General features: G+C 41.4%; 1 protein-coding gene across 8 annotated transcripts in view; it reads left to right on the forward strand.

Moving 5' to 3' along the window:
* LOC130407702 (rap guanine nucleotide exchange factor 6-like) overlaps positions 1-25,191 on the forward strand; it is a 60,307-nt gene that overhangs the window by 32,068 nt on the left and 3,048 nt on the right. For 6 of the 8 annotated variants that reach the window (XM_056730854.1, XM_056730858.1, XM_056730856.1 and 3 more), the window contains 23 exons: positions 7,155-7,271; positions 7,750-7,927; positions 8,247-8,383; positions 10,648-10,806; positions 11,196-11,348; positions 12,017-12,181; positions 12,264-12,371; positions 12,905-13,108; positions 13,189-13,297; positions 15,677-15,920; positions 17,393-17,550; positions 17,682-17,696; positions 19,281-19,521; positions 19,602-19,988; positions 20,072-20,283; positions 20,374-20,497; positions 20,784-20,807; positions 21,170-21,387; positions 21,685-21,864; positions 23,203-23,340; positions 23,491-23,613; positions 24,208-24,376; positions 24,678-25,096. In XM_056730854.1, coding sequence (XP_056586832.1) covers positions 7,155-7,271; positions 7,750-7,927; positions 8,247-8,383; positions 10,648-10,806; positions 11,196-11,348; positions 12,017-12,181; positions 12,264-12,371; positions 12,905-13,108; positions 13,189-13,297; positions 15,677-15,920; positions 17,393-17,550; positions 17,682-17,696; positions 19,281-19,521; positions 19,602-19,988; positions 20,072-20,283; positions 20,374-20,497; positions 20,784-20,807; positions 21,170-21,387; positions 21,685-21,864; positions 23,203-23,340; positions 23,491-23,613; positions 24,208-24,376; positions 24,678-25,096 — 3,982 coding nt within the window. The remainder of the gene's footprint in view (positions 1-7,154; positions 7,272-7,749; positions 7,928-8,246; positions 8,384-10,647; positions 10,807-11,195; positions 11,349-12,016; positions 12,182-12,263; positions 12,372-12,904; positions 13,109-13,188; positions 13,298-15,676; positions 15,921-17,392; positions 17,551-17,681; positions 17,697-19,280; positions 19,522-19,601; positions 19,989-20,071; positions 20,284-20,373; positions 20,498-20,783; positions 20,808-21,169; positions 21,388-21,684; positions 21,865-23,202; positions 23,341-23,490; positions 23,614-24,207; positions 24,377-24,677; positions 25,097-25,191) is intronic. The other 2 variants (XM_056730857.1, XM_056730855.1) reach the window with 2 other exon arrangements.

Raw genomic sequence — 25,191 nt, forward strand, 5'->3', positions numbered from 1 at the left:
CTTTGATGCTCCTTTGTGATTATTTGAAACATGTACAAATGTATGGAAGTATTTTAAGCATCATGTTAATAAGAGTAGACTCATGAAGTAAAGATGATGTTTATTATTGCTGTGTGTCGGTGCCTAATGTGAGCCAACAAATTCTTATTGTAGAATCTCAAGAAGCTTACAGTCCCAGTGTCAAGACCTCTCTTCATCAAGTTAATCATGTCAGCTGCATATTAGTACGTCTGCCTGCAAAATACTTTTTGATCAAGAAATTAGGTCATGGTTTATTATACAATGTATTAAATATTAAAGTTGAATTGTCATATGTCAATTAATAAACAATAATAGCAGAATATTTTTGTTAGTGTGTATTGTGCAAATTGTATAAGACATAGGCTAAAACTAAAATAACATTACTAACTGTTTTGCTAAGATTTTACTTAAAGACTACAGGTTTATTAAATGGTATTATGATTGTTTATAATGTGTGTGGTCACACTTCAGTATAGGGGGAAATTCTTGTTATTAACAAACCCTTAACTATGACCTTTCCCCCAATAAACTCGTTATTTGTTGCTTATTAATAGTAAGTAAGGTCGGGGCACTGGTGCACCAACACAAAAGGAAGGTGCACCCAAGTTTTCTATAGCATCGCATTTAAGGCATTTAACGTTTACCTGGTTCAACCAGTTCACAAATTTTTTTAAATGTCCATATATGCAAAATTGACTTGTAAATTGTAAAAAATATTTTCATCTTCTCTCATCATCTGCGTCTACATCCACTCTGTTTAACTGACGACATTAGGCTGCTCACCTCTATCTGTCTGACTGCAGCACACGCATTTTCAGACGTACACACCAGAGGTTGCGCTAGACTATTTTATTTTCCGTCATTTTGACTGACAGGCTCGTAAAAAATCCCTCATAATCTATTATTACCCATCACTATGGTGCAAGGTGGCGTTAAGTGGTAATTAGTATGTTTGTGACGTCATCACGCTGTACTTGCGTCTCGGAACTTGTTGTATTTTAATACAACCGAATGCCCAATAAAGCTGTTGTTATTCATATTCATTTATATATTTAATCTTTTAATGTTTATGTTCATATGTGATTAGATTTGGGAAAACCCAACACATGGTGCAAATTTATATAGGCTTTCACAGTTTTTGATACCATATTCAAGCCCTTTCAAAATCAGTTTTTATTTTGCTCATACCTTGTGTATGTAACAAGAGTTATGGCTGAGGATGAATGAAGCGCTATGATTTTCAGAAATGGAATTTGGAGAAAAACATGTTTAAAGCGATAAAAATAAAAGCAGAACAGTCAAGTATCACAAGTAGTAGTCACTTTACAGTGGTCAGACACTTACTGTAATAACAATTTAATAAAGAAACATTTCCTAGTGTTGAAGTCTATAAAAATACTTTACAAAACCGTTTGAATAAAACAAAAGAAAGGAAAATGGTGCAGGGCACACATAAAGAACGAGGGCTCTGACTTTATCACAACATAAGGAAACTAACAAACATTACGGACCACAACTTATAACCACTAAAGCAAGTTTTACGTTGTTTATCATGTGCATAGTGTCTGGACTTTTGATCATCACTTGTATGTTTTGTGATCGCATGAGCAGCGGAGCGGTGAAAACTCCCGATGCTAAAGACTGTAAGCTCTGTCATCTCACAAAAACATTGTATAAAAAAACTTTGAATGCCATAGTTTACACAGGATTGGCCAATCAAAGGGGGGGTCTGCTCTTCACTATCTCTGATCACCGGTGCAACCTCTTTAGTCGCACCATTGAGAAATAAGGTTGCATTTGTGTCTCTGAATATGTGCTTTATAAGTACTAATAAACAGCCAAAATGCCAATAACAGGCATGCTAACTGACCCATTATTGGAAGGGTAGTGTTTCAGAAGAAAAATATGTTTTGCATACTTCTAATTTATATATGATCTGTATGTATATATGATCTCTCTTAAGTTAATTAACCTCTTTATCTCAGGTTTGTTGTTATTTCGCTGGTTTGCATGTATCTTTCTTCCTTCACTGGTGGATGAAAATCCTTTTGAAATGATATCTGAGATATGCAGTCGTAGGCACACAGAGGATGGGTTGAGTGCAGGGATGTGAGCTTTGACTCATGGCGTGCTGTGATATGTCCGAGCTCCATCATTCATAATTCAGGAGTCGATAATTGGCCTTCAGCTTAGTGTCTGGGCTGCACTCTCTGTGCTCCATTAATGTCCTGGGGACTGGCCATCTTTGAACTTGGCAGCGACCAACCCGGCAGTGTTATTAAAGGCCTTCTGAAAGCCTTTAGCATCTATTTTCCCCTCTTTAATGTCCATGGACAAGCTTGATGTCAGGCTCTACCTCTCGGCCCATCCGTTCTGATGAAAGTCTTTCCCTGATCCACACAAATGCACGGAGAGAGAATAGATTACATTGAGCGACGTACGTGCCGGTGTCATGCGTATGTTCCCATAGAATCTGCACACTTCTGATGTCATCGGCTCTGGATTTAGAGGAAATCCATGTGTGCAGATGCAAGAGTGACACAATAACCTGTGGCGTCTGTCACCGAATAACTTGAATGTTTCAAATGTTTTAATAAAAAAGTCTCATCAATCAACGCGAAGTTAAATGACTTGTGAGAAATGTTAGCTGGTAAATTAGTTCACCCCAAGAAACCCACTCTTAAATACTTTTTAAACTCTAAACTTAAAAATGCATATATCGAAAAAATTCTGCCACATAGAATAGCGAATTTTGGAGGGAAGAAAATTCTGATTACAGTTTATTGAAGAGTGTGTTATTGTTTATGGATGTGAATATGAGAGGTTCCTGTTGAAGCGATCAGAAGTACTTGACATTTATAGCAGGATGATTTATTGCCACAAATCTTGTCTGATGGGAAAGCATATCAAGGGTCTGACCTTTGTTTTTGCGGAGTAATGCCGATGGTCAAGGTTTCGCTCATAGATTTGCTATCAGTCAGCATAAACGTGAGTTGCAGAAACTCAAGGTAATGGCGCTCTCTCAAAGTGCATGCAACATTTGCCTTGAAGAGCCTTCATTTAACGTGCGGGGTCTAATGCTAAGTGTATTGATCCCCATCGCCTAACCTTCCAGCGCACATGACACCCTAAACCTCCCAGGATGAAGCAGCTAAAAGCTCTTAGCATCTGTTTGGATAATATTCAGACGTTAAGAGTCACCACTGAATAATGGAGCGCATTTTTATGTGGCCTTTCTTTGTTTCTTAACATTAAAGGTTTAGATTAAACTGTATCGTCATACCGAAGCTTAAACCCACTGCTTATCAACCCACTGCTTATCAAAACTACTGACTTTTCATTCTGCTTCCTGTGATAGATTAACATATTCTTCACCTTTGAGAATCTTAACAGTCTGCTGTCTGTTCTGAAATGGCATCAAATATTTGATATGAAATGAAGTGTTTTATTCATAAATGTGGTTGTTTAGGTTATGACACTATGTTGAGTTTTAGCAAGTTTACAAGTGTTGTTTTAGTTAGATACTTCAATGACAGATCTATTTGGTGATGGTGTCTGGCCTCATATCATTACGTTTCCATCATTTTAGAAGTATTGCTTTTCCATGCCATCTGCCATCAGCATGAGGAGAACGTGTGCTCTTAACAGAACAGGATAAAAGTGTTTGCAGTGGATGTCCTGGCGAAGCGGGCAGGTGTCAGGAAGCATCTGTGAGCGTGTGGCGCTGAGGTGGACTCCTCGTCTGGGCTGGGCTGGGCAGGGCAGGTCTGTCTTTAAGCATTTAGCTCCCTACGGTTCCCCCAGCGGGACAGAGCTCTAACTGACTTCCTGATCATCAGGATGGCTTATCCTGTACTGGATGTGTGCTATCACACACCTATTGTTTTGATGCTGATTTCATAGCTCAGAAACAAGAAAACTGCAGAAATATGAAATAAGACAATAAATAAAGGAAGGAAGGAGGCGGGAACCGGCAGACATTTAAATAAAGTTTTAATATAAATAATAACAGCCGGTGGCCCCTCACGGCCGACCGCCGGCGAACAAAAAATAAACGCAAGTAAAACACAAGAACATAAATACAAATACAAACATGTTCGGGCCCGGTCCTCTCTCGACAACAGTCCCGCCACCGGCCCCGCCTCACGGCTCTCATCACGCCTTCCTAACCACAAAGACCCTTCCACCAACTGATCTCAACGCTTCATATGAATATTCAAAACACTATCTATCGGCTTACTCGCTTCAAAACACTCTCTCTCACTGTTTCTCACACTCTCTCCCTTCAAAAAACTCTCTCTCGTTTCATAACACTCTCTTGCTTCAAAACACTCTCTCTCACTCTCTCTCGTCTCATAACACTATCTCACTCACTGTTTCTCATTCTCTCTCACTTCAAAACACTCTCTCACCTTATCTCGCTTCAAAACACTCACTCTCTCATTACATAACACTCTCTCTCTCTCGCTCAAAACACTCCCTCTTTCTCTCTGTTTCTCATTCTCTCTCTCGCTTCAAAACACTCACTCTCTCGTTTCATAACACTATCACTCTCTCTCTCTCTCGCTCAAAACACTCCCTCATTCTCACTGTTTCTCACTCTCTCTTGCTTCAAAACACTCCCACACCTGGTAAAAGGAGTCAGAGTCACATCTAAACTCACTTCACCTCACATGACTTCTGATATCTTTTATGCTGAAGCTCAAATGTTTCATTTACAAACCTTTGATGTCGGGGCTTTGTTTGATGGTATGAGAAATAGATGCAGGAATGCTTGATTTAGCAGCCATCAGTGTGTTTTTTGTTTGTGTATCTGTGTGGTGTCCATGTTAAGATGGAGAGGTCAGTGTTCCAGTGGTTCACTCAGAGTTTAATGCACATGCTGTAGTAATGTCATTAAACTGGAGCAGACTTGCCTTCATTGATCATAGCTGCCTGCTGCAGGCTCATTTGTGAGAGCACTCTCAGTGAATTAGCGCAGGAGGAAGCGTCTGACGGGGGGCCGTGTGCGCCATCCTCTACTCCTCCTAATTCATTCAGTCTCCATACACATGTAGCACTAAAGCAGCCGTTACTCACCCCTGCTGGACATCAGGACCCGTTTAAACACCCCACTTCACTTACACTTTATAACACTGTATGAAGCCTTCTGATGGAATAATCCAAAATCAAGAAGTGGGAAGCAGTTTCGGCCACTACCCAGGTAAACATGCCAAACTTACTGTTAGTTACAGTATATACTAACCACAGCAATGGGATTCTTGAGGTGGAATAATGGCTGTGCCATCCAACTCTATCCTCATCAGTTGACCCATTGAGTGCCGGTGGGCTGTTTACGTATTGAATCTTGATGTTGTGGCAGCCCTGCTGTGATGTATTCAAATGTCTGATATCAGAAATAGCTCTTGAGTTGTTTGAGAAGTTTGGCTTCAATATGAGGAAGTTGTGGGTCTGAGTATATTAACCCTGAAATGAGGGATAAATGCGAATACTTGTAATGATTCCCCCGGTTTTAAGATTTTGTTCAGGAGTGTATTTGTGGAGAGTTTTCTCTCTGCTAGACAGATGAAATGTTGCCATGTGGACGAATGTTTGACTGCCTCTGGATTTGACTGGGAACATGTGGACACATGAATAATTCACTGACGTTTGCCACCAGAACAGCAGTAGATCATTCTTGAGTAATGGTGTTTTGTTACTGGAGCGGAGACCCGGTGGAGTGTTGCGCTAACACATGTGATGGCTTTGATTCCGGGGATACCAAAAAATGCTTTTCCTGAAACTGATTTCCTTGTCTTAGCTGGTTTGGGTTTTCCAAGTTGGTCTTTGTCAAGGTGGTGCTCGTCTGGTCTAGCTGGTTCGCAGACTGGCCTGTTTGGACTGATTTTAGTTGTTTCGACTGTACTGCGTCATTTATAGAACAGGCTGACTGTGTATCTGGGTTAACCTATAGATTCATTCCATGATCAGCACCACAGGTCTGTCTTGCCAGGAGTCACTTCGTAATGAGAACGCCCGGGTTTGATTTAATGAGGGCGTCCTGCTGAGAGGACTGTGAAGTCTCAGAAGAGCTTCATCTACACTGTATGGACCGTACATGATGATTATTTTACTTTACACACGAGCTGAAGATCTGTCAGGTGATAGAGGTGTGCAGTATTTCTGAGGTCCACACTGCCACGTGAGGAGTAGAAATCCTGTCGTCTTGTGGATGTGGTCCGTAGGGCAGAAGAAAGAGAGCGTGCATTCATATTTAATCTGCCGGCATCATTAATTGGTCCTGGGCCGGGGGGACAGCTGGCAGGGCTGTGAATTAGCACAGTACGACTGCACCAATTAGCAGCAGCTCTCTGTTTGCCCTATTGCCACCCTTACACATCATTCATGCCCTTTACACATCTCTCCAATACTGTGGCTCATTCACAGGATGAAAGAGCCCACACGTCACGATTCATACAGCCTTCATTTCAACTCTTCTCTGACCTGATTGAAGAACCTCAGAGAGTTATGACAGAGTGTTTTACATGATCAGAACAGAAGAAAGTTGGCCTGCACATCACATTTATTGGTGTTTATTGCAGGATTCGACTGTTTGGAGATCAGGGTGGGCAATAATTAAAAGCATGACCGTGAATTCTGCCTGCTTTGAGTGTGTCCCGTTTTAGATTTATTCACTAAACGTCACAAACTAAGCAAACATTTTTTTAGTCAGGACCACAATAACGTTTTTTATTAAATAGTTTTTTGTATTGTCATCTTATTTTCAGTTTAATTTTAAGCAATTTTGCTAACTTTTTCCGACATTGCTATATGGAGTGATTTTTTATTATTATTTTAGTTTCTTTTTCATTGTAGTAATTCTAGTGTCTCACCTCCATCTCCAGGCAACATTTCAAATAATATTTAAGCTGTCAGATGTTCTCTCTCAGACGGGTGAGAAATACAGTAGATTTGTTGGCGTACGAGTTATACTTCTCTGGGATGTGTTTTATCAAATCATTTGCATGTGGTAGTTGTGATTGTGTTTCTGCAGCACTATATTCTGTGAAAGTACACACAGTAAATGAATCGTTATATCTTGACATTTTAAGCAAACTTGTACACATTTCTGTCTTCATGTTTTGTCTGAACAGCTTCCTGGTGACCTCAGCAAGATGCACCTGACAGACCGCCCCCATGTGCCAGCCAGCCAATCAGGATGCAGCATTGCCAGTGACTCAGGGAGCAGCAGCCTTTCAGACATCTATCAGGTATTGCCCGTTTCTCTTTCTTTTATGGAGCCTGACATTTATTCAGTGCTGTAAAGCCATCAAACTCTGAAAGAGCAGCATTGATGAACAACTTTTTTCCATCTTGAAGAGTCAACATGTGGACGCTGACATTTCGCTTGAGTGGACTGTAACTTATTTGGGGATGATGTCATTATAAATAGCTGCATCTCACACAGGTTTAAAAAATTGAAACTATTTTGCATCAGCACTGTAAAGACAGCCAATGACTGAAAATCATGCAAATGTTCAGGCTTTGATTTTAGCATTCAGAATTTAAATGAGTAAATCTAGTTGTGCAGCACAAAAATCACATCTTGTATGTCAGAAAACAGCACCGCTGTAAGCTCACGTTAGCCTACATCACATTAATATTGAATATAAGGGTAGTTCATGCATAACATTGTATTTGCTGAAACATTATGAGAAACCGTGATGGTGGATGTTTGGTCACCCACAGGCCACAGAGAGTGAGATGGGTGATGTGGATCTCTCAGGTCTTCCTGAAGCTCCTGTGGACTCTGAGGATGAGGAGGAAGATGAAGACATTGAGCGCTCCTCTGAGGCTCTTCTGGTTCGAGATCTGGTGCGAGAGTGTCTGGAGAAGGATGCCGTGGATCGGACCGACGATGACATCGGTAAAGCCATGAATCTGTCTGTAGAGCAGAATGGTGCCCGCTGGCTGTTTCTGTGCTAACAAAACTTCTTGCATTCTGTTCATGTTCTTCCTATCAAAAAAACTAAATTTGGGACAAACCAGCCTGCTTCAAAAAAGTAAAGATTCAAACAAGGAAAACATATGACAATGTTTATGAGGGAATGAGTGAATGAACTACTCATTGCTGATGATTCTCTGTAATTCAGTAATTCAGTTTCATTTTATGTTTGTTGTCGTAAATATGTATCAGACACGTATGACACCCGTGTCTCTCGCTCGTGTGTTTGTGTGCCGTACAGAGCAGCTGCTGGAGTTCATGCATCAGCTGCCGGCGTTTGCCAACATGACCATGTCTGTGAGGAGAGAGTTGTGTCGGGTCATGATGTTTGAGGTGTTTGAACAGGAAGGAACCGTCATACTGCAGGACAAACAGGAGGTAAACAAACCTGACCAAAAACTCCAAAAATAACACAAATTAAAATAACCCCATTCTTTTTCAGTGTTGGATGCCTTACAGTTCACTCAAGAATCCAGACTTTCTCTTAGGGCCTGGCAAGAAAAATCAATAATCTTTTAAGAAAAGCCGTAAAACAGACAGTTAATCGCCATAATCGCAATCATTTATTAGACAATTAATCGTCAGCAAAATGTCATGATCATGACAGCCCTATACCCAGCCCTACTTTCTATGTTGTAAAAAATATACATTTTGTGTTTTTCAATGTATCTTTATTGTTTCAATCAATTCATGGAATCATTATTTTTTATGAATTTGTTACTCAATTCCTAGTGTTAAGTATGATTTACAAGCATGGCTAGTGCACACACTTTGTTTTTGTCGCGCCCCTCATGTCTGGTGAAAACCAGGGCCGTTTCTATGCATGGGCAGGGGTGGGCTGAGCCAACCTAAGCGTCTGTCTTGCCCACCCAATGAGAATGGAAAAATAACAATACATTTTTCTATTGGCTGGAAGCAACGCCACTCTTCACTCACAGATCGGCTTTTGTTTGTAACAGAGAAGCATGCTACATGCTATGGTGGAAGCAAAATACTAATGAATTTTAGGCGCACTGCACGCTTGCTTTGAGTTTATTATAAACAGCATGTAAAAGTAATTGTGCAGTAGAGTCTGATTCATTTATTATAACAGGAGCTTTTGCAGTCTTATTTTGTGTTGTTAACAAACTAGGCTTGATTTTTACCTGTTGACCATCAGTAATGACTGAAAGCTCCATCTTACGAAGCTCCCACTTTAGAAATAAATCTGTCTCCCTCCATCTCAAACACCCCAATTCATGCTGCAGATGGTAACGAAACACTGTGGAAAATAGTTTTGTTTTGGCACGCTCACGGACCTCATAAACAAACTGCAGAAATGATGTAGAGTTCATTGTGCAGTGTAATTAGATTCATTCATTAAAACAGGCATTTTGTGAAATTCAACAACAGAAGTCAGTGATCGTTCAGTGATGGGGATTGTTCCCAGCCCACTTTATATGCTTCTATTTATGTCCAGTTCACATGCGAAAAACATCATTAAAATGAACGCACACAATTACTATATAAAAGGCAATAAAAAATAATAATTATTTTTGTTTTAATCTCTCAGTCTTCTGTAATGAACGCTTGTTTTATATATTTATAACATCATAGATCATTTAAATTTGAATTCCAACAAAAGCAAACCTTAAAGAGTGGCAGTCAGCAATTCACAATACTTTTACATTTACAAACATTAGTTTTGTGTTGCTTAAAACTAAATATGAACTTGTTTCATTTTTTTTGCGATGTATCTGTTTTAAAAACGCAGATCGTCTTTTCTGTTCTTTTGACCCATTTTGTTCATTTTTTGCAACAAAAAAAAAACATTTTCATATGAAAGTCAGAAGTTCAAAGAAATAAACAAAAATGATAATTTTACCAAAACACAATCTTATCAGAAAAAGACAACTTTTAAAAATGGTCTCTTACTTTTTTTGCGGCTATAGACTGTGTGTGGTAAATGCCCACCCAGGATATCTGCTAGTCCACCCTTTTGCATGTGGCACAAACCGGGCCTGGTTAAAACATGCCCTGCATCCCATGTCGCATACTGTGACAGTACATACTCAATTAAAATAAGTACCTATCTATCGACCCTTTAAACAGTACGTTCTAGTAAGTGGGAGTAGTATGAACACATTTCGGACTTACTGCTTCCTCCATGTTTAATGGCCATGTGACCAGTATGCTCTCTGACCTGTTACATATTAACCTGAACGTAATCGTTGATGAAAACATAATTTAGTTGAGAAATGTATTTATTGGCACTTAGATTAAAAGCGCACATTCGCGACTCAAAGTTTCACGCTATTTTTATCTGATTTGCTTTTGAAATTTGGCCGTTGCTTAGCTCCCGTGGCATTATGGAATAGAGAAGTATCCATCCTATTCACACTCACGAATATGCGGAAGCAGTAGACCATCCGGGTATTTCTCGCCTACCATTTTTTTTGCATACTATTAGTGACTCAGACATATTTTTTTGTGGGCTGGTTAAGTTTAGGGGTGGGGTTAGAGGACAGAATGTCATTATCCTGATATAAAATCGACGAAAGTCTATGTAATATCCTGACTAGCATATTAAAAGGAATGTGCTTGTGAGAGCGAGACGGTGTACCCATGGATTTTGTAAAATGTTACACATTGTGTGTTTGTAGTTGGATTTGTGGTACGTGATCCTCAATGGTGCTGTGGAGATTACCTATGGAGACGGTCGCTCAGAGATCCTGTGTATGGGGAACAGTTTCGGCATCACGCCGTCTTTAGACAAACAGTTCATGAACGGTGTGGTGCGCACCAGAGGAGACGACTGCCAGGTGATGCCCGACGCTCTCACACACTCTCTGTCATATACAGTATAGAGAGGTTTAGAACCACGTTCACTGCATTCAACCGTGAGTTTAATAACACATCTGTCAACATTCCCAACTCAATGCTGGCTGATTCTAGCCAATCATGTGACAGATTGAGCGTTGTGATGATTAAAGGAACCGAGCTGTCTGACAGTGCAGGGCCCTCACATATAAACACCTCTTAATACAACAGCGTCACTTCTGATTCCTTATAGCACAGACTAACTCTGCACACATCACAGCCAACACATTTATTCATGTGTCATGAGCCGGCACCGCTGCCGTGTTTGGTGCGGGCTAATGTTCTGCTGTACTGTAAGTTAATCGCTCTTCCTCATGTTGTTGTGGATCAGTTCGTGTGCATCGCTCAGGAGGACTACTGTCGTATCCTCAACCACGTGGAGAAGAACACACATAAAGTGGAGGAGGAGGGTGAGATCGTCATGGTGAAGGAGCACAGAGAGCTGGACCGCAGCGGCACCAGGAAGGGACACGTCGTCATCAAGGTGAGGACGACTCCGTTTATTTGCTCTGTCACTGAACCACTTCCTCACTGGCTGATGTCGCAGATGGCACGATGGCTGATGGTTAACATAAACCAACAGACAGATGGTTACTGTGTGTTCACACATAAATATAACAGGTATTGTTGTCATAAGTTACAGCGGTAGGGTCAAATTATAAATGATAGCACCGAAGCCCTTTCTCTGATGTAACGCACAATATAGTCTTTGAAAGAAATCATTGTTTTGTATACTTCTTGACTTTGAATCTTTTGTGTCGTGGTGTTTGTCTGTGCTGTATTTGTGATGTGTGTCTTCACCTTTCACTTCAGTGTTAAACTGTTTCAGAGGGCTCATGTTGGTTTCTGATCCCCTTCACCCTAACGCCTCTTTCTGTAAGACATGTGATGTTTGATTTACTGTAGCAGAAGGTCACGTGTTGTTTCTTGTCACGGCCTTCATCTCATTGTGTTGACAGGATTGGTGTCTGTTAAGGCGAGCATCAGTGTTGCTCATCACCGCTTTCCCGACAGTACCTGCAGCACTTCTGAAATAATGACATGAAACAACGATGTGTGACAGAGATAAAGACAGATAATGTCTTCTGCTCCATTGCTTTCATTAGTGTTAACTCTAAGACATGTGTGTGTGTGTGTGTGTGTGTGTGTCAGGGCACACCTGAGCGTCTCATCATGCATCTGGTGGAGGAGCCGTCAGTCGTGGACCCCACTTACATCGAGGACTTTCTGCTCACATACCGCACATTCCTCTCCAGCCCCATGGAAGTGGGCAAGAAACTTCTGGAATGGTTCAAAGTGGACAGTCTCAGAGACACGGTCAGTGTGTGTGTGTGTGTGTGTATTCCTATGTGTTTCTTTTTGTAGTTTTCCATTCTAATGGTTGAAATCTTCACTTCAGGTGACGAGGATCGTGTTGTTGTGGGTGAACAATCATTTCAATGATTTTGAAGGAGATCCTGTCATGACTCAGTTCCTGGAGGACTTTGAGAAGTTACTGGATTCCTCTGTGAGTTTCATCAGACTAAACAACACAACTGTAACTTAGTCTACTGCATGCAGAGTGGGATGTGATGGCCATTTCAAAAGTCATTTTTACAGTATATGTTTTTAGGTTGCTTTACATGTTAACACACGGTAACCCTGATGCAGCAAATCATTTTGACAGGGTTTTTGTCAAATTCAATGTAATAATGTCTTTTAATAACATACATGACATTATATTTACAAATGATTAAACCAAATTGCCTGGTCGTGACATCTGAACGTCGTTTCTTACCTTAAAACCGAAAGTAAACGAAAGTAAGTTCTGAATCCGCTAATAAAATATTTCAAATTCACATTTCGTGTCCAGTATTTCTCTCATGTGGCAAGTAACCAATAAGCGGGACATTGTAGAAGCAGTCGGCTGTTATCCCTAAGCCCCTTTAGTGTGAGACAAGACTTGATACCGGCTGCTTGTACATTACTCCCTTACTTTACACACATAATCACAACATTTATCACACTTTGATGTAATTCACCTTTAATGCTTTTTGTCAGAAAATGAAGGGTCACCTGCGTCTGCTGAACATCGCGTGCGCCGCTAAAGCCAAGTGTCGTCAGATCACCCTTCAAAAGGCGTCCAGAGAGTCTGCGCTGCTCTTCGCGATTCAGGGCGGCAGTGAGAGAGGCTTCGGCATCTTCATCGAGGCCGTCGAGGTGGGGAGTAAAGCGGCAGAGGCGGGACTCAAGCGTGGAGATCAGGTACCCCTCCCACTCTAAACCACATCTGTCATCTCCATATTTCAATATAAACTCATCTGCTCCTGTTACCCGTTACTCAGATCATGGAGATCAACGGACAGAACTTTGAGAACATCTCGTACTCCAAAGCAATGGACTTCCTGAAGAACAACACACACCTCTCTCTCACCGTCAAGACCAACATCTTTGGTATGTCATGACATTATGGTTCTTAACCTCAAGATGACTTCAAATATAAAAAGGATTCCAAACATTAAAAAGCACTTAAAAGTCAAGATGATTTTCAATGTTTGGTTATTTATCTAAATATATTATATTAAATGATATCACATTATATTATATTAGGAGCATTAAGTTTGATTTCAGTCCTTAATTTTACTAATTAAAAATGTTTTGATATGACCTTCCTCAGTCTACATTAAAGATACCGAGGTAATATTTCACAGATGTTCTTAATATTACGAAGGGAGATTTAATGTCAAAAACAATAAAATGAAACCAAAATATAATCATGAAAAATGAAAAATGACTTCAGCCTGGTTTTCATAGACTGAGTCACATTTTGTTGTAGACAATGGGAGTCTATGAAGTCAAATAGTTCACAGTAAAATAATGGCTGAAGAAAGACGGAAAGAAACCTAAACAATAAACATATAAGGGGGTTAATACATAAATGAAATACAGTCAGGTCGATAAATATTGGGACATCGACACAATTCTAACATTTTTGGCTCTATACACCATCACAATGGATTTCAAATGAAACGAACAAGATGTGCTTTAACTGCAGACTATCAGCTTTAATTTGAGGGTATTTACATCCAAATCAGGTGAACGGTGTAGGAATTAGAACAGTTTGCATATGTGCGTCCCACTTGTTAAAGGACCAAAAGTAATGGGACAATTGGCTTCTCAGCTGTTCCATGGCCAGGTGTGTGTTATTCCCTCACTATCCCAATTACAATGAGCAGATAAAAGGTCCAGAGTTCTTTTCAAGAGTGCTATTTGCATTTGGAATCTGTTGCTGTCAACTGTCAAGATGAGATCCAAAGAGCTGTCACTATCAGTGAAGCAAGCCATCATTAGGCTGACAAAACAAAACAAACCCATCAGAGAGATAGCAGAAACATTAGGCGTGGCCAAAACATCTTTTTGGTACATTCTTAAAAAGAAGGAACGCACCGGTGAGCTCAGCAACACCAAAAGATCCGAAAGACCACGGAAAACAACTGTGGTGGATGACCGAGGAATTCTTTTCCTGGTGAAGAAAACACCCTTCACAACAGTGGCCAGATCAAGAACACTCTCCAGGGGGTAGGTGAATGTGTATCAAAGTCAACAATCAAGAGAAGACTTCACCAGAGTGAATACAGAGGGTTCACCACAAGATGTTAACCATTGGTGAGCCTCAAACACAGGAAGGCCAGATTAGAGTTTGCCAAACGACATCTAAAAAGCCTTCACAGTTCTGGAACAACATCCTATGGACAGATGAGACCAAGATCAACTTGTACCAGAGTGATGAGAAGAGAAGAGTATGGAGAAGGAAATTAACTGCTCATGATCCTAAGCATACCACCTCATCAGTGAAGCATGTTGGTGGTAGTGTCATGGCGTGGGCATGTATGGCTGCCAGTGGAACTGGTTCTCTTGTATTCATTGATGATGTGACTGCTGACAAAAGCAGCAGGATGAATTCTGAAGTGTTTCGGGCAATATCATCTGCTTATATTCAGCCAAATGCTTCAGAACTCATTGGACGGCGCTTCACAGTGCAGATGGACTATGACCCAAAGCAGACTGCAAAAGCAACCAAAGAGTTTTTGAAGGGAAAGGAGTGGACTGTTATGCAATGGCCAAGTCAATCACCTGACCTGAATCCGATTGAGCATGCATTTCACTTGCTGAAGACAAAACTGAAGGGGAAATGCCCCAAGAACAAGCAGGAACTGAAGACGGTTGCAGTAGAGGCCTGGCAGAGCATCACCAGGGATGAAACCCAGCGTCTGGTGATGTCTATGCGTTCCAGACTTCAGACTGTAATTGACTGCAAAGGATTTGCAACCACGTATTAAAAAGTGAAAGTTTGATTTATGATTATTATTCTGTCCCATTACTTTTGGTCCTTTAACAAGTGGGACGCACGTATGCAAACTGTTGTAGTTCCTACACCGTTCACCTGATTTGGATGTAAATACCCTCAAATTAAAGCTGACAGTCTGCAGTTAAAGCACATCTTGTTCGTTTCATTTGAAATCCATAGTGATGGTGTATAGAGACAAAAATGTTAGAATTGTGTTGATGTCCCAATATTTATGGACCTGACCGTAGTTACATAATTAAAAAAGATTTTATTTGAATGAATCATTGTGAATGCAAAACTTTAAAAACAGTGGGATTTGCAATCAGATCTGTTATTCGAGAGTAGTTGGTTATGTAATGTAGGTTTGCCTAAATAAATGCTGAGTTAAACATTTGGGATTTAAAAATGAGTTGTTAGGATATGTGACCAGTGCGCTTTGTTGTTGTGAGATCAATGATTTGATAATAACATTACGTCTCTTGTAGTTTTCAAAGAGCTTCAGAGTCGCTTGAAGAATGAGAAGAAGAACGGTGCTCCGCACATCCCGAAGATTCAAGAGAAGAAGAGCAATCGCTTCTCCATCGCTGAGCTGCCTGGAGACATGGAGTTTCCCACCGATAGCAAGAGTCACAGGAAGATGAAGGCTAACACGGTGTCCGGAGGACGCAACAAGATCCGCAAGATGCTGGAGAAGACCAGATTCAGCATTCTGCCACCTAAACCCTTCAGGTGAGGACAATATTACATTTGACAACGTGGAACTGACTTCTCAACTTTAAAATGATAACGCGTCTGAGAATCACTCTTACGAGTGCATGAGGAAACGAAGGCTGGTTTGGACAAACAAAACAAGTACACTGTCCAGGATGTTACTTCATGTGATATCACCTACTGTACTTAGGATTGATTTTACCATAAACAATCGATATCACCGATAGCTCTGCATAGTGTGTGTGTGTTTGTGTGTAAGGCTTTTGTTTGCGTGTTTGTTTGCTTCTGTCGGTTCACGTCACTGTTCTTCTGTTTTTGCTGCTTCACTCGCACAGGGGACTGTTTGGGTAAGAGACACCCGCACATCTCTCTCTCACTTCACTTCTCTTTCCCGCCCAGCATCTCGAGCCAAAGGGATATTTCTCATGATCATAGTTTGAGTGTGAAGCGTTGTTTGTGGTTTCAGTTTGTTTTAATATCATCTTGTATCTCTTTATGTTCATTTGCTGTGTAAATGTTCTTTCACCTGATCCGCCCTGTATGAAAATCATTCATTCTCGCTTCCAGTTCCTGTGTGACATCATGTACCTGCACAAGCATGCTTTCTGAACATAGCTGTAGGCATCAGTTAGAACTCAAACCAATCCAGAGAAGTCATTCAGTCATGTGTGGAATGAAAACGCTCTCTGGAATATACGGCCAAATTAAATGTTCTGTATTTGAGAGATTTTGTGCAGGACAGTCTCCTTCTCATGCATTCATACTAACCTAACATCCATGTCCATTAAATTTTCTCATGTGTCTTTAATTGATTTGTGATCATGTGGACGCTGGTCTGATCTGCTGCTTCTCTATCAGGATGAAGAGATCAGACTCTGGTTCTCTGAGAGGAAGACAGCACTTTGGCTCACATTATCCTGTGTGTGTGTGTGTACGCGCAGTGTTTCTCATATCATTTGTTGTCGACATCAAAGGCTGCAAGTCCAATTCATCTCTACTGTATTTTGGCATAAATTCATCTGTCATGTGATGAAAGCTGGCCAAAGGAACAGTTTCCAAAAGAAATAGCTGGTGCTTCCCATTGTGTGCTCAATTATTCCAATAGAAACCAAAACTGTCATAATACACATCACATTCTCATGTACAATAGTAGACAAGTTTGGGTCAACACAATATTTGAGCCCTGAAGCAAAACCATTAAAATAATATCTCATGAATATATCTCATATTTATGACGTTGATGCAAACTTCTGTTTGGATCAACAAATCAAGTGTGAAAATAAAAAAAATGCACAGGTAGAGTATGTTTACATGACAATAATGTTCGTTTTTGAAGTTTTGTCTACAGAAAATGATCCTCATTCACGTAGATCAGTGAAAAAGACAAAAATGCAGTGTAATGTGTGCCACATTACACATCTGTCAAGTATCGGTATCGTTTTCAAAAAATGGCGCTTTTTAAAACCCAATTTTAAAATTTGCATTGGCAGTGATTCTGGTATGGCTCAGTCTCAGGATGACAGTGTCGTGGGCACTAAACAGTGCCGTCACAGCGTGGCGATAATGCCCATCCCCGGCAGCCTGTCGTCCAGCAGCCCGGACCTGCTCCATCCTGCCGCCAGTGCTCTGGACTTCACCAACCCATCAGGTGAAACATCACAACACACTTAAATGAGCGCTCGTTCACACATCCAGCAGCTGATCAGATTTTCTCCTTCGATTGTCATGTCTTTACTCTCTCTCTCTCTTTCTCTCGCTCTCTTCCTCTGCCTCACCCAGTGGCCAGTTTCTACTGTAAGTACAGCTTCATCATCTGCTCAGACAGTCAGTCTCGACTCTCTTTCTGTTTCATATCATACTGTTACTCATTGTCATGTGGTATGCTTTGTGGCATGATGTACGTTGCATGCTTAAAAACTTTCACAAAAACACTGTCTGTAAAGTGTTATCAATCATTTCTTAAATGAGTTACAGTTTACCAGCTCTGCAGTGGTCTGTATCAGTCTGACTTTGAAAAACACTTATTAGGTTATCAATGAAAAAACTGTGTTGTGTGTATCTGGTTACTAAGTAATTAATTACTGTAATTGAATTACTTTTCCCCTTAAAAAAGTAAAGTAAGGGATTACTCCTACTACTAATTACTACTGTAATTTAATTGCAGTTACTTTTGATGTAATAAAACGAATTACTGTGCGTAATCTATGTGTGCAATAGTTGAATTGACATCAAAATTTAAAGTCTAACTTCAAAACCTGTGTTTTATTGTATAATTCCCACAAAATATTATTTTCTGTAGTTTTTTATGATTTGTTTGAATGAATTAAAAAGTCGTTTCATGTCTATCCTTGAATCACTTAACTAATCAAGGTTGACGTAGGATATAGAAAGTAATTACTTATAAGTAACTAAATAGCTTTTGGAGAGAGTAATTTCTACAGTAATCTAATTACACTATTGAATATGTAATTAGTAACTAGTAATTAATTACTTTTTCCAGAGTAACTTACCCAACACTGGAAATAAAGCATTTTCTCATTAACGTACAAAGTTTACTCACATTATTATTATTATCTATGGGGTTGTTTGTACCATCAAATGAATTGAACGAGTTTCTGCTTCATCGCAGTAGTTTTGTACACCATCAGTACGATTGAATCATCCGAAGGGATTTGCTAGACTCTTTTCAAGGAGAATGGGTTCAATTCAAGTTAAAAGCATTGTTAGATTTGGTTATTTTGTCTATTTTACTTGGTTTGTAGTTATTCCTGATTCTATAGGGTTGTCCCACTGTCAGATATTTACGTCACTACTATAATGGGAAAATATTGCGATTTAAATAAAAAATAATAATAATAAATAAATAAAGCATTAATGCTGTTATTAAACTGTCAAATAGGTACTTACCATTCTGAAGTGTCCATCAGATGCTGATGTTGTTTTCAATATTATCATATTTGTAGTATTAACATGACATCAGTAATCAGTGTGTATTGTCCATACTCCTAGCATCACTCAGTCCTTTAGCCTCACGTTGTTCAAGAGATTTGATATTCTTTCAGTCACGTTTCATAAATAACTCTTTAGTCTCATAACCATTGAGTTAGGATCTTGACCCAGCATCCGATCGGACAGATTGAGTCTCGATGAGTCTTTAAGCACAAACTCTCAGAACCGTGGAGGACGACGGAGTGTAATGGCAAGCAGACACTTTAGTGCTTGTTCATGTATCACTCCAGACTCACTATTAACCTCATGAATGACTGCATCCCTGTGTATGTGCATGACCTGCCCTTTCATTTCTCTTGAGTTTATAGACATCATGTGCTGTCTTGTGTGTTTGAGGAGGTCAGTAATGTTCAACTCTTCTGCTATCAGACATTCCAGATCAGGTGATCCGCGTGTTCAAGGCGGACCAGCAGAGCTGCTACATCATCATCAGTAAAGACACCACAGCCAAAGACGTTGTGTCGCACGTCGTCCATGAGTTTGGTCTCATCGCCGCCTCCGATACATACTCGCTCTGCGAGGTCTCCGTAAGTCCTGAAGGAGTCATCAAGCAACGCCGATTGCCCGACCAGCTCTCCAAACTGGCCGACCGCATCCAGCTCAACGGCAGGTGAGAGACCCTTTGACACGAATTAGCCCAAGTAACATCATGATGGTGATCCGCTGACAAAGATGACATTTTCTTCAAAGGTACTACCTGAAGAACAACATGGAGACGGAGACGCTGTGCTCTGATGAAGATGCTCAGGAGCTGCTGAGGGAAAGTCAGATCGGCCTTCTTCAGCTCAGCACGGTGGAGGTCGCCACACAGCTCTCCATGAGAGACTTTGGCCTCTTCCGTAACATAGAGTCCACCGAGTACGTGGACAACCTGTACAAGCTGGACCCCGGCGGAGGCGGCAGCAACCGTCTGAAGCAGTTCGAGGACATCATCAACCAGGAGACCTTCTGGGTGGCCACCGAGATCCTTGGCGAGCCCAACACACTCAAACGCATGAAGACCATCAAACACTTTATCAAGATTGCCCTGCACTGCCGCGAGTGTAAGAACTTCAACTCCATGTTCGCCATCATCAGGTGAGTGCGTCTCTTAAGTCCAACAGATATCTGAGATGGGATGACGTGGGATATCTGACGTGTGACGGTTCGCTTGGTTTCAGTGGTCTTAACCTGGCCCCGGTCGCTCGGTTGAGGAGCACGTGGGAGAAACTGCCCAGTAAGTACGAGAAACTCTTCCGGGATCTTCAAGACATCTTTGACCCGTCACGCAACATGGCCAAGTACCGCAACATCCTGAGCAGTCAGAGCGTCCAGCCGCCCATCATTCCTCTGTTTCCTGTGGTGAAGAAAGATCTCACCTTCCTACATGAGGGTCAGGACCTCCCCCTCTCTCATGCCCCTTTTGGCAATTGCTTGAATTAGTGTCTTGGTCTGTCGATTGACATGTTTTCCTCTCGCTTAGGGAACGACTCCAGTGTGGACGGCCTGGTGAATTTTGAGAAGCTACGAATGATCGCCAAAGAGATTCGACACGTTGTGCGCATGACGTCGGCCAACATGGACCCGGCGCTCATGTTCAGACAGAGGTGAAGATGCTTAATTCGGTTCTGTACGCATGCGTTTCTTTCTAAGGTTCTGTGTTTACAAATGGGTCCTCATTGTTAAACCAGGCTCATAGATGCGTTTGATCACATGACCCACGAGATTCAATGTTATGGATGTGCGGCCGCACACTCCCATCTGTACACACAACACACACACAGCTCTGTAGAGTAGGATGATGTCCTTCAGTTTTTGGTGCTGGTCTTTCTGAGAGTGTCTCTCTCTTCTTCTGTTAACCTGCTTTCCGCCTCTCGTGGGCTTTGCTTACAGGAAGAAGAGATGGAAGAGTTTAGGGTAAGTCTGCTGCATGTGTCATGAACTTTCTGTGCATCTCTCATGACTGAACCCTGCCTGCTGCCCATGAGTTTTTATAAAGCAATAAACGTCATGTAACACTTCATGAACATCAGGTGAACATGTGTCGCATGACTGCTGAGTGTCTGACATATATAACACATAACATTGCTTCCCAAACTCACTATGGAAAATGTCCAGATCTCACAGCTGATTGGTCGGTTGTCAGTGAACATCTGAGGTGGCTTTCAGTGTAGACAGAGTGCTCATATATGAGATGTGTTTAACAGTCAACTAACATGCGTAACTGTCGTGCGTTCCAGCAAGTTTTCCTCATTCGCTTCTCTCTCTCTCTTCTTCAGATCTCTGAGTCAGGGCAGCACCAACTCAAACCTGCTGGATGTCCAGAGCAACCACAAGAAGCGCGTGAGACGCAGCTCGCTGCTAAACGCTAAGAAGCTGTACGAGGACGCTCAGATGGCCAGGAAGGTGAAGCAGTACCTGGCACACCTGGAGGTGGAGACGGACGAGGAGAAGTTTCAGATCATGTCTCTGCAGTGTGAACCTGCCTACAGCACACGTGCGTTTTCTCACTTCACAAACTCTATGTGATGCTACACTTTTGGTTATGTACTGCCATCTGGTGGACAATTTTATCACTTAGGAAATGGACAGGCATTGTTTTTACCACTATTTTCAGCCTTTCTAAAGTCTAAATAAAGGTTATGATGAGAAGAGTAACAGGCGATTTACTGAAAGGGCTGGGATTGACTTTTAGGGTTTCAGTTGGCCTTGTTTGATTTGACGTCACATTGATTGTGCCTGTGATGTGTCACTTCAGTTTCCAGCGTTCATGTTGTGCGTGTATCTCCTGCAGTATCTAAGAACCTGAGCGAGCGGCGCTCCGCTAAATCCGACATGTCTCCTGTGGCCACGAGGTCCGGTCTGTCTTCGGCCAAGTCTCAGAACCGTGTCTCTCAGGTCCTTCAGGTTCCTCCTGTGAGTCTGTATCCTCTCCGCAAGAAGAGCATCGCTAAAGACCTGGCCGCCGCATTCAGTACGTCACAATCTCATCATTTCCTGTTTCATATTCTCTTTAACTACTACAGGGGTTATAATTAACCTATGGCTCTGCCACAGTTAATCGCATCCAGAATAATATTTTGTGTTAAAATAATATCTGTGCATATTATTTTGTATTTATAAACACATAAATGTAAGTGGGCCAAAGACGTTAAGATGTCCGTTTTAAAATAAATTTACAAAAGGGATTTTATGTCCATAGAAAGCACATTAAATGTAAGTAAAATGTCTACTTTATCGTTTCAATCATAAAGTTTTTGGAGAATTAAATGTCAAAATTTGGTTGAAAACAACATGCTTATTCTGACTTGTACATATGAAAATATATAGAAAAATAAGGGAGCATGTTACATTTAATTGTGCTTGAAATGAGAAAAACTTTAATGGGCAAAACTTAGGATAGTGGCAAATAAAAAAAGTTAAATTACAACTAATTAGTATTTGGGTCTTTTAATATGTCATAAATATATTTGTGACCCTGGACGACAAAACCAGTCTTAAGGGTAAATTTTTCGAAATTGAGATTTTACATCATCGGAAAAAATAAGCTTTCTATTGATATATGGTTTGTTAGGATAGGACATTATCTGGCAGGACAACTAGTGTTTACAAAGCTGGAATCTGAGGGTGCAAAAAAGCAAAATATTGAGAAAATCACCTGTGAAGATGTTAATCTGAGGTACTGTAGCAGGCCATCCATACGTTTACTGTAGGAAATTTACAAAATATCTTCATGGAACATGATCTTTACTTAATATCCTAAAGATTTTTGGCGAAAAGAAAATTCGGTAATTTTAACCCCTACAATGTATGCTTGGCGATTTCTAAAAATGTTCTGTGCAATTTAAGACTGGTTTTGTTGTCCAGGGTGACAATTTTTTTTTTAAATTAAATTAAATTAAATTAAACAGAAAACTTTGTTGAACAACAACAATTTAAAGCAGTATTAAACTTATTGTTTGTATGCTTAAACCCTTTTTTGTCTTTGACCCATATATTTAGGAAATATCTGCATGTATATATTTATATATAATTTAAATTTCCTTTTTTCCCTTAAATATATAATCATTTATGTGTATGTGTTTAAAAATACAAAATTAATACGCACAGAACATATTATTATAAATACAAACATTTATTCTGGAACAGCCATTAAAACAACCTTAAAACCAATAGAAAAGAAGTTTCTCACCGTATGACATTGGTCATATTATCATATATAGATAGACACAAATCTCATGTGCTCATATACTGTATGACAGTAACAGAAGTGTCATGATGTTGTTATTGAATAGATTTCTGTTGTCTTCAGGTCCAAACTCACCTCATACTCAGAAGAAAGCAGCTCCTTCCACTGATGACACGTGTGTGAGGAGACCTGAGGGCCCGTCCACCGGCTCTTCCCTGCACTCCAGTCCCACTGTTTCCCCACAGGGGTCTCCTCGCAAAGGTGGGATCCCACAAACCCAATCTGTATTCTCACTGACTCACAGTATTGGAATACATTTAACATTACACACATTCACATATACCCCTGCATCCTATAAGTTGTCTTTAGTGTTTGAGCTTTCAGTAAAGTCTTCCTTTAATTCTCTGACAGTGGGCGGAGCTCTTAAACAGAACAGCGGTCAGCTGCACCTGTCGGGTTCGTCGTCATCTCTCACAAGCGAGGCTAGCACCAGAGCGGCAGGCAGCGGGCCGACAGGACGCACCTACGGCATAGGTGGGGCTTTCCTTCAGAAACGCATCCTGAGGATGACCTGTCAGATGAGCAGACAGGAGGAGAGTAGACAGAGATGTGAAGAGCCCCCCCGCAAGCGCTTCAGATCCCCCTTCAGCCTCTTCAGATCCAGAGACAGCTCTGCACAGACAGACAGTTCAGTGAGACAGGACGGTGCGCAGTCCACCGCGCCGCTGCAGAGAGACAGACAGAAGAGACGAAAAACTGTGTGACAGACAGTCAAATACACAGACAGCCCTCAGAGAGAACTGAAGAATAGTTTGTTCAGAAATTTAGGCCAAATCTCCAGTGGTGTTCTCACGTGTGTTTAGAGTAACAACAGTTCAGTGTTTTATAGAGGAAGTTCGGAACAGTTTAAGAGTTCAGACAGTGATACGGTTTTCATTGTTGCTTTGGTGATCGTTTGCCTTGATGTTATGTGTATGCGTTATGATGTCATGTGAAGCTTGTGTATAGATGTTCTAATAAAAGGCAGATGTTGCTTTTGTGACGTTTGGTCTATCAGCGTTCGCGTCAGTGATGTCCTGTGAAGAGACTCTGTGACGCTGACACATCTCTCTGTCTGATCTCTGATAGGTTACGCTCTCATGCCCGCCGGCAGATCGGATCTGTCAGACTCCAGCGAGATCTCTTCTCGCTCCAGTATCGTCAGTAACTGCTCCGTAGACTCCATGCTCACCGCAGCTTCAGCTTCCTGCCCGCCGGAGAGCAGCAACATCACAGACTGCTGTCACCCCGGCACCAGGTGACACATCATCACACCTCTTCTGTGTCCATAATCATGTCAGCACTTTTTTAAGGGAGGTGAACCTTTTAACAGACGCGGTTTAAGTGACTTTCACAGGAACATTAGTAAGCTTCAATATCTGTTAGACGGACATGCTGCAGTTTATGTGTCCGGTTGTAAAGTGATGCGGTTTGTAGTCTGAGATGTGCTGATGTGGTTTATTGGTTTTCAAACACGGTCCCAGACGTTATAAATCGACTCTCAACCCGTCCGCCCGCTTCAACAATGTACTCATAGTCTTTGCTACCATATCTTTCAGTTCATCTCTGGCCCGATATCCAGTAACGAGAGGCTCGACGTTTACCTCCTCCACCAGCACTGAAGAGCTGCCGGCCTCTGAACTGGCGGACAGCGGCCGAGGGAGCTGGACGTCCTGCTCCAGTAACTCTCACGACAACCTCCAGACTCTTCCGGGTCAGCGCGCTCTGGACCTGCTCAACCATCGCCACACGCCCCTGTGTGGGCCTATTGCCGAGGTGCCGGGCCTGGCAGAGGACAGCTGCTCTGAGCTTGGTCACTCCAGACAGTCCTGGACATCCTCCAGCTCTCTGTCTGACACCTACGAGGGCGCTTACGGCACCATCAAACGCAGAGCCGGAGATCCGGCGGCTTCTGACAGCCAAAGCAATGACCCCGCGTACAAAACGATCACGTCCAGTACAGAGAAAGGACTCATAGGTGAGGCTCCGCCCCATGTGCCATTAGGTTTTGTAGGAAATGATACGAGCAGATTTCACTACTTTCAGGGATAAGATGAGAAATGTGCCGGTGGA

Source organism: Triplophysa dalaica, chromosome 19, assembly GCF_015846415.1.
Source record: "Triplophysa dalaica isolate WHDGS20190420 chromosome 19, ASM1584641v1, whole genome shotgun sequence".
Classification (NCBI taxonomy): Eukaryota; Metazoa; Chordata; class Actinopteri; order Cypriniformes; family Nemacheilidae; genus Triplophysa; species Triplophysa dalaica.